This window comes from Nanorana parkeri, unplaced genomic scaffold, assembly GCF_000935625.1.
Source record: "Nanorana parkeri isolate BGI_ZX_2015 unplaced genomic scaffold, ASM93562v1 scaffold1197, whole genome shotgun sequence".
NCBI lineage: Eukaryota > Metazoa > Chordata > Amphibia > Anura > Dicroglossidae > Nanorana > Nanorana parkeri.
In genome coordinates this window covers 347,349-357,213 of record NW_017307465.1, presented here as the reverse complement: position 1 = coordinate 357,213, position 9,865 = coordinate 347,349, and the positions used below count along the sequence as shown (strand labels likewise).

The following is a 9,865-nucleotide window of genomic DNA, read 5'->3' as shown; positions in this document are numbered from 1 at the left end:
AAAACGTAAACTGTAAATTAGAAATCAGGAAGCGAAATATCTGCAAATCTGCATTCCATGTCATCACATAAGGAATAGATGCTGCTTAATTCCCACTAGCTTGGATAGCATGAGATCACTAAAGTACACGCTGCCCCCCTTACACAGCTCATTTCATTTCTCCCTTCACTGCTTGTACCCTTCCCTACTCTCACCCCCGTTCCCAAATCTAACCCAAACAGTTCTCTCACCTTTACCCTCTCCTTTGTCACACACACAGTATACTCCCTCTCTATACTTTAACCCAAAAACAGAAAAACAAAAGAGACACCAGCAGTGGAAACCTGATCTTTATTTTCAATGTGCAAGACATCCACACACAATCGTACAATGTGATATTGTACTGCAAAAGGAAGCTACCCAAACTGGGCTGGATTCTGTGATAACCATAACCGACTTCTGTTCTCTTGTGTATGACTCCATCACTTACCTCTCTACCAGTCTTATGTTCAATGTACCTGCATTCCAGCAAGCCTTCTTTTAATTGCAATGAAAGAGACTTGATGTATATCTTTTCTACAACATATAACTAGACTTGCACAGACAATTCATTTATGTAGTCACTCTCATTAAATAAGTAAATAACTTATTAAACAAAAATGGTGGCCTATTTGTTTTTGCAATGCTCTCAAATTGATTTTGTTTCTAATGACACATCCCCAAGTCAGTGTCTGTGGTATAGGAATGTTCAGATACCAGTATCTGTATCAGTGCAGATACTGGCATTTTCACGAGAACTACCAGGGTTGCAGCGGTTGCAGCTGGGACCGGGCTCTGGCGCTCCACCACTGTCCTGAAATCATTAGTCTGTATTGTTTTAGAAAAACTGTCACATGAAACTAAAGAAAAAGGTATCAGTATTTGGTATCTATGAGGACAAGTAAAATGGTATCGGTATATATATATATATAACAAATAACAAACATATAAACTTATGTACAGTAGCTTCAGCTACATACAATATACCGCGCTGAGCCAATCACGGCGAGCAATGTATTCTATTAATTAATTAATACAAAGCCAGCTTGGATTGGCAGAGGTTGTGTGCATCGCTCACCGTGATTGGCTCAGCGCGGTATACTGTATGTAGCCGAAGCTACCGTACATACAGTATTACCGCACATCCAGCGGGCTGACAGATTAGGGATGTATAGGTATACATTGTATACCCTGCGTATAAGAAGACCCCCGATTTTCGGGGGATGTTTTTAATGTATAAAAATTATACATTAAAACACGGATGCACAAATCCCAGGAACCCCGTAGCCAATGCTCCTTAAAAATGACAGCTGCCTTCTAACTTTTGAGTTTTTCTCTAGTCTAGTCTTTCAATGCAGCTGGAAAAGTATCTGTACATGTACTTGTACCAAGTACGGTACTTGGTATCTGAACATCCCTACTGTGACATGGAAGATAGGGGGGGAGCAAGGCAGTATAGTAAGTCTGACAAAGGTAATTGGGTGTGCCATTGCCTTCCAGATTGAATTCTGACTTGGGTAAAATGGATTTCTTGTTTCTAAAGGAGACCAAGTCAATCCCAACCTAATTCAATTATCAGACAGCAGGAACACGATTTTTATGGCTACCCCAACGTCTTCTTTACATATACATTATATGCTTTGATAACTGTAAGTAAGAATTTACCTGCAGCCAGGGTCAGGAGAAGGCATGTCTCCAAGGATGGCACTTAAAGCTTTCTGCACAAATTGTATTGGAAACATTGCATGACCCAGTGGCGGAACTACCAGGGTCGCAGAGGTCGCGGCTGCGACCGGGCCGTGGAGTTACGCCACTTGGAGGGGGCCTAGGACAGGAGGAAGGGGCCCCTGGTGACTGCTGATTACCAGGATATTTATTATCCCGGTAACCGCTAATATTAGTCGCGGGACCTCTTCCTCCTGTCCTGGGCCCTACATGCTTCACGCTGCTTCCCTCACCTTGTTCCGGGCGCAGCGTGAAGTATCATCCAGCCGGCGCAGCAGCCGATGAGTGGGAAGCGGTGTTATCCCGGCCCACTCATCACACAGAACTGCTGCCGAATAGAGAGCTGCTGCGGACACGAAGGGGGAGACAGGGAGCTGGAACTATGAAGGTGACATGGGGTCCGGGAGCGGGAAGCTGGGGACATGAAAGAGGAGAGTGTTTTTTTTTCCCCCTTGTCTAAATTTTGTTTACAAAAAAAATCTAATTTGTTTCTTCTTGGGGGGGGGGGGGGGCTGGGGGGCCTTCATGGATTCTTGCATCGGGGCCCTGAGGTCACTAGTTACGCCTCTGGCATGACCTATTTTGTATATCTACCTGCACAGCAAAACATTACAGTGATGTGAAAAGCATTATGTGTAGCAATTTCTAACGTTGTTTCAATTTGGTGGTATAAAAGGATTTAGAGAATAGATGAGTCCTGCTGTTCTTCAACATGCTTCAATTATATGGAACGAGTGCAGAATTGGTTACACATGAAGAGGGTATGGATTGCAAGCTTGCATATGTTCATCAAAATAATAATACTGTCTACATTTATCTTATATGTGTTCAGACTTCCATTGTAATGTATAAACATAACCCCATTTGCTTTGTTTTAATCATCCCTACTATTCCTAATGTAAATATTTCCCTTTTCTGATCCAATCCTAAGAACAAGAGTGCTGTTTGCATGGATTGCACCTGTTGGTAACAATGGTAATGCACTTTAGTACCTTAAAGTCAAGTTAAAAGACACAGTTGGACCACCATTATTAAAACAGTTTATTATAAATAGTAAATATTTACTGCACTTTTTACATGAAACATATTTATTGCAGCATCTGTTGCCGGTAATACCAGCTACAACACAGATAAAATTTGACTTCTTCCATCACCTCTAAGACGAAAGTGTAATCTCAGCACTAAGTCTATCCTACGTAAACCCCTAATTCATTACCCATCATTCTTGAAGGAATGTATTTTGCGCTCTACCTCGCTTTACCTGACAAAAAAGAACAAAGAAATAAATAAAACTGTAACTCTTCAACCCCCTGCCAAAGGCTTTTCACTTTGGCTACAAGAAAATCCGTTAATTATTTTTATTGCATACCCATCTAGCAATAAAAGTGGTTCACAGGCCATTTTATCCTACATGTTGTTTGATTTAAGAATGCACATCACCTACATAGCATGAGCAGCAGTTTATATTGCTGACTTTTGGGGATGCGGCATACTAAAACAAAGTACTCCTTTGTTATAAAATGGAGGGGCTAATGCATAAAAAGGAGCAAAGAAAAAAAATGTGATGTTTCATACAGTAATCAATCAGGTTTTAGCACTTTTTTTAAATTGAACTCATGCTTGAATCTGATTGGTTACTATGGGTGACAATTTCACATCCCTTTTTCCAAGTTTTACACATCAGCAATGTTTGGCTACAGTTGTTAAAGTATTCCATGTATCATGTGAAAAGCCATAAACAAACACAAGAGTCCCTGGTTCTGTTACCTTTTTGAAGGCCTATTTAACAATTGTCTAAGCACCTGACATGGCTTTACAAAGACTTCTTGCAACACTGAAGCAACCTGTGGCTTGCCAGATACTGTTGAACTACTGGCATTCTATGTTGGGTTTAAGGTTCAACAACAGCCATCAATCCACAACTTGTTATACCTTCAGCATAGGTAAACATATTTCAGACAAAATGGTGGAATGCCATTTCACTGTGCTAAAAATAGAGCATGTGGTCTTTTCATGTAGAAAAGTGTCAAATAAAGTCCAGAAATTTAAAAAAAAGATGAAATATGTTTACAAATAAAAACAAATTCATTGACAGGAAAACTGAAGTGAGATATGGTATTGCACATTGACTGACAGTCAGGTAACTGATATAATTTAGTCCAAATTTGGTGCTGGATCATCCTTTTGATTTTTTTTAAATGTATTACTCCAAAATGCATCTCAGAGTTCTTAAATGTTGGGTGTTAATTCTAGTTAAGTCTTTATAAACTTTTTTTTCTATTTAGATCAAGCATAAATTTTAAGTGGCTAAATCCACTTCATAATAATTACATGAAAAACTGGAATGTTATCCACACAGTCAATTCAAGCCGCAAAATGACAGCACTTCTTCAAGACAGGGCATCATGTGGCCCAGAGTTTCCTTGTTCCTTGCCCATTTGTGTGGTCATTTGCAACATAAAAGTCTTCGTACCCTAGTCCATCACTGTGCTATTAAACCGGGTAGAAAGTTAAAATTGAATTCCTCCCAACTTGCTCCAAAAACCTTGTCACCATCAGTATTTTTGGCATTGGTTTGGATTCTACGATGGTGTACTGTGTTGAGTAGTTCATCTGGGACTTGGAAAAAGGTGTAACTTGTTATCCAGAGCTGTGTGGATTCATAAACAGTTGGTGACCTCTACCCAAGATGTGGATGCTCGTTTTGTAAGGCCGGATGACACCTTTCAGCAGACACACAAGCTATCCAATTTTGCCCTGAACAGCAATCTGGATGGTGGCATTTCCCATCTTGCACTTCACTTTTAGAGAAGCAGTAATTGTCTTTTTGTTTATTTTGTAGTTGAGCTCCAGTTTAAGCTACAAATTGATGAGAGTATTTATCTTCTCTAAACTTTTGGAGATAACACCATCAGAGGGACAGTCATCCTATGCGATATCTGGTTTCAAATAATGAAAGGCACCTGTGGAAAAGAGAGAAACTTAGATATCAAAACAATTTTGTTCACTAGCCAACCTAAATCATAATTTGACATTGTCATATGTAATACTGGTATATCAAAGAATCGGGCTAATATTTTTATTCCGGGGACAAGTTTGACAAACCCCTCAGAATCTGTGATCATATCCGCTAATGACTGTTGAACTGACTTGATTAAAGACATGTGGTTTTAATACAGGGCATGCCCGTGGTTATTGCATGTCGGGCAAAACCTTCTGTTTTACCTAATGGCGGTCAAGTCTCATGTCTCGGCACGTAATCACCTCAAGATGTCCTTGACATCACTTAAGCAAATAATTATGCAACAGATGTTTTTCAGAGAACAATCAACGAGCACCGGAGACAAAAGAGACTCAGTGAAAAAAGGGCGTCATCAGCCTTCTGTAGGAAGCCACAATGTTTCTTGTTTTGTACATTATCTGATAAAAAGTCAGCTCACTGCATGTGAACACTGCCTGCTGCCTGAATGGGAATAGTTAAAAGTAAAGTTCAAGCTTTGGAGATAATCTATGACCTCACACGTGCAATTCTGAGGATCACTATTAATTTTCAGCTTCTGAGAAATATTTAATGCCAAGTAAACTACTGCATATGCACTATGGACAAGAGTACTATGTACTATGGACAAGAGTATGTGAACACCTGACCATCACACCTATATGACATCCCATTCTAAAACCATGTGTATTAATATGGTGTAGCCCTCCACCCTTTAAAAACAGCCTACATTCTTCTAGGAAGGCTTGCCACAAGATTTTAGGATATGTCTGTGGAAATGTGTATCCATTCATTCAAAAGAGCATTTGTGATGTCAGGTCTTGGTTTTGGAAGAGGAGGCCTGGCTTGTAATTGCTATTTCAATTTATCTGAGAGGTGTGTGGGATTGTGGTCAGAACTCTGTGAAGCCCAATCAAGTTTCACCATACCAAACTTGTCAAAACTGGCTTTGAACACAGGGGGACAGCCATGCTGAAACAGAAAAGAGCCTTCCCCAAACTGTTGGAAGGCCACAATTGTCTAAAATATCTGTATTCTGTAGCAGAAACTGTACCCTTTACTGGAAACACCTAAACTCAGTAATTTGGAGGGTTGTCTATATACATTTGACATATAGTGTACTACACAGATAAATTATAATGTATACTCACTCTGTCCATATTGGCCATACTGATATCCCGTTACAGGCTCCATGCTATATCCTGATGTGCTGTAGGTTGGCGGACAGTATGATTGAGATGTTGATAGGCTATCCAAACTCTTCATGTGCTCTAGTCTCTGGCTACAACTTGCTGATACAGCAGTGGTAGGCTCAAGGCCCCCGGTTAGAGGAGATAGGGCATAATCAGTCTGAGGCTGATGAGGTACTCCACCATGGTTAGTCAGAAGACCCATTACCTAAAGGATAAAAACAAAAACGTTAAGTTACATTTTACATTTTTGCAACTAAATTACTTGGCTAAAAAATATATATAATACATATATGAAAGCACTTTTTTGTATTATATAGTCTCATTCTGTTTTTAATGCTTTATAGAAATCATGCTTTCACACTTGCTGTCTTTAAGTAATACCCTTTAACAGAATAGAGTACCAGCCATAGCATATGTTTCTGGTATAACTTAATGCTATATTCTCTCCAGAAAAAAAAACATAGCATATTTTTACACTGAGTCACATGAACTAAGTAGGATGCATCCATCCTACATATTACATAGGTAACATGTCATAATTAAACAAGCAAAAATATCCTTGCTGAAGGTTATAGGTTGTTATCTATATGTAGCACCACTGAATTGGAATGTAGTGCCTTGCAAAGCTACCTGCATTTAATTAGCATGTATTATAATTTTATTTATCTGCTTATGTCTGTTTAGAAGCTAAAACTGTGGTAGCCCCAGGCTTGATGACCTCTGTATTCTTTTTTTTTTCTGAGCGCCTTGACCTTTTCACCTGAACAGAGAACTAAGCAAAGGTCATGGTCACCTTGGTTTAATCCACCATGCTAAACTAGTGAGTATCTAGTTAACTTTGTTTCCTGTTCCAGACAGGCTCTTGTTTCCAATGTGAAAGACTGCACATCAGTGTTTGCAGAGGCAGACCTTTGTGAAATGCTCTCACACACTTGAAAGTTATCTATTAAGCTTTGGATTGACAGTATCCTTAACCAGGTTGGGCACTGTAACGGATATGTTTTCCTGAGGACTTCCATAATGTAATAAGGATCTATAGCACACTATGAACTATTCCAACCTAGAGCTTGAGCTTCTTAATCTTCCATGGCTTCATTCATGCTCCGTCTAGATGAGTTTCCTGTCACCTTGCAGCTAATGTTTGGTACTATCCACCATATTTTTATATCTTTCTACAATTGGAATATTTTTTTCCACGCCTCATTCCTCCTGCTGCATACAATATAAATTCAATTTAAAAAAACTCCAACAGGTAAAGTAGTCTTGTGGCTAGTGTACTGAAGAGCTAAGGCAGAAGGTCATTCAGCTTGCCATTACCTTCCACATATACAAATATCTGATTCGGATTGACATACTCTTCAAAAACGTACTTTAAAGTGCATTTAGCCCTGGGGAATGGGGGTATTGCTAAACGTGATAGGTTGCTATGGACTACAAAGATTCTAAATTAATCTGTTTCAGTCCCCTTTTATACATAGGATTAGTTTTACTGGGTGAAGGGGTGAAGTAAATAAAGGTGACTACAGACTTACTTCAGTAAGAGAAGTGTACAGAATAAAGTATAGTAACCCAGAGAAAACAGTCATACTCCAAACTACTGAAGTCAGCTGATTGAAATATAAAATACTAATTATTACTAATTTGCTGCTATTGGTTATTATACTTTGCACTATTTGTAACTAAGTAGGGCAGCTACAGAATGCACCCAGTGACATTTCCCTGTGTAAGGTATAGTTTCCTTACTAAAAGGGTTAACATTAACTATATGTGTGTAGTTCATATTGACCCTAACACATGTGTAGCGTGTAATTTACGGAAGCTTTCACCACAGGAAGCTGGACACGTTGTCCTGAAGATGTCCAGAGCATTTCTCTATTGTGATGTGAAACAGATGGGGGCCAGATCTCCCAGTTCTAAGAAAAATGGTGCCACCTGCTCTGTGCTATTACCGCTGAGTGGAATGGCTGTGAATTCCTTAACTGTGTTCACACGGGCATGAATCAAACAATGGCAGATTCTATCCCTCATACTTTTATATGAACATCTCCATCATGTGGGTTTAATCAGGCTTATGTCTTCATGGGATTTCTCCAACAATGACTACTTATTGTAAAATGCATCTGCCAGAAAACTGTATATGGGGAATCCCATGATCATGTTTGTGTCTTCTTTTGTATATACATTGGAGTTGACTAACTAAAGTAGAGGCTGGCCTAGTTCACTTAGCAAACCTTCAGCTTTTTTAATAAGCTCATTGAACTTTTACTTTGCTAAGTGCACTGTACTCCTTTAGTAAATTAACTCCTACATATGAACTCGTGGAGTGATCAGTAATTCAGTGGTTCCAGGCCTGTATTTAAAAAAGCAGGGCAAACAGCAATGATGATGTGCAAAGCTCAAACAAATATCAGTATTTTGCTAACCAATGAAGGCATTGTGATTGGTTTCTGTACTACCACACTTTGTGCATTGTACATCCACATCTTTATACAAAAAAAAAACAGAGCTGTGTATCAACCATAGCCAGAGATAGTTACGAATATTGAGCAACACAAGCTAGTCCTATTACAGGAGGAAGCGGCCATTACGTCCTGGACATATTTACAAATCTTACATAGGTACTGTATGTTTATGATTGATGTAAATGCATGTCTACTGTGTATTCTAATCAATCATATGCAACAAGGGTAGGCAAAGAGCTAAATAGTTCTAAAGTATATGTACGAACTGCCTTAACTGCCCATGAATGCCTTGACTACCCAGAGCTCTAAAGATGACAATTGTACTGTATGTCCAACTGTCCTCTAATGTTAGAGACCAAAGGGCACCACCTCCATAGTGAAACATTAACTGTTCATTCCAATGTTGTCACGAATGTCAACTTTTATCATTACTGGTTAGATGGCAACTATACCACATGGATAAAAATGCTATCCACAATGGCAACTAATTTACACAATGAGCAAATAGATAAGTAAAATTGGAGTTGTACAGCTTTGCATTTGCTTTAATATATGCGCACACATTTGTCCAATTAACAGAATTAAATACATTCAATTCATAACATTTGGAGGGCAGAGCGGTGTTGTTTTAATGGCAGTAATTTGCCATTTTTGCCAAAGACCACTTTAATCATTCTTTGAGCTTTTAAAAAGCTTTCAAAAAATAAATAAATACAAAAAAAAATGGTAATGTTCAGTGCTCTGAAGTTAAGTTGCTCCAGTGTGTATACTCTTCTTATCTATGCAGAACTATAATGACACATTCAGAACTTCCCGATCCTTCAAACTTCACAGCCTACCAAACATCCCAGATGCTGATGACTAAACCAGAGGGAACGCTACATCACTTTAATGGTCCCTGCAGGTGGTTTCATTTTATTTCATTGTGAAAATATGAGCTTTCCCAATCCCTGCCTGTCAGACATATTTAAAAGATTTTGTTTTAAAAACCTACATATTCTTTCCTATGAAAAGAGAAAAGCATAGTGTGCTGAAACTCGTGTGATAATTTTGTAGAAGGAATGAAGAGAAGGAATGTGAATGGTTGACGATCCCCAGCTTGTCACTTTTTTAACTAAATTAGCTTAGGTATGTTTACTGCTATTCTGTTCGCATACCTATGTCTGCTCAGGTCTAGTATACACCTCAAACATCAACACATATATATACACACAACTCCTTCTATCACACAACATAATGTACACTACACTGGATTCATAAAATGTGAGCTGATTGTATCCCTAATTAATTAGCCATATAAAGTTGGCCCTATACATTAGGTGGGTGTCACACTTGAAGACACCATTTGACCCCTGAAAGTTTTTCATATTAATATGTACACTAAGATTGCCATTGTTTGCATGTCTATGCCTATGATGCACAGGGAAAACAGCCAGGTAGTTTTGGCAACTGTTTATTGTAGGAAGGGG

The 9,865-nt window shown here is 38.8% G+C and overlaps 1 protein-coding gene across 5 annotated transcripts in view; it reads right to left on the bottom strand.

Annotated features, from left to right (window-relative positions):
• Window positions 1–3,894: 3,894 nt before the first annotated feature.
• PAX3 (paired box 3) overlaps window positions 3,895–9,865 on the bottom strand; it is a 61,119-nt gene continuing 55,148 nt past the window's right edge. For 4 of the 5 annotated variants that reach the window (XM_018568490.1, XM_018568492.1, XM_018568491.1 and 1 more), the window contains exons 8-9: window positions 5,893–6,139; window positions 3,895–4,706 (exon numbers count right to left, since the gene is read on the bottom strand). In XM_018568490.1, coding sequence (XP_018423992.1) covers window positions 4,672–4,706; window positions 5,893–6,139 — 282 coding nt within the window. In that variant the 3' untranslated portion in view covers window positions 3,895–4,671. The remainder of the gene's footprint in view (window positions 4,707–5,892; window positions 6,140–9,865) is intronic. The other variant, XM_018568494.1, reaches the window with a different exon arrangement.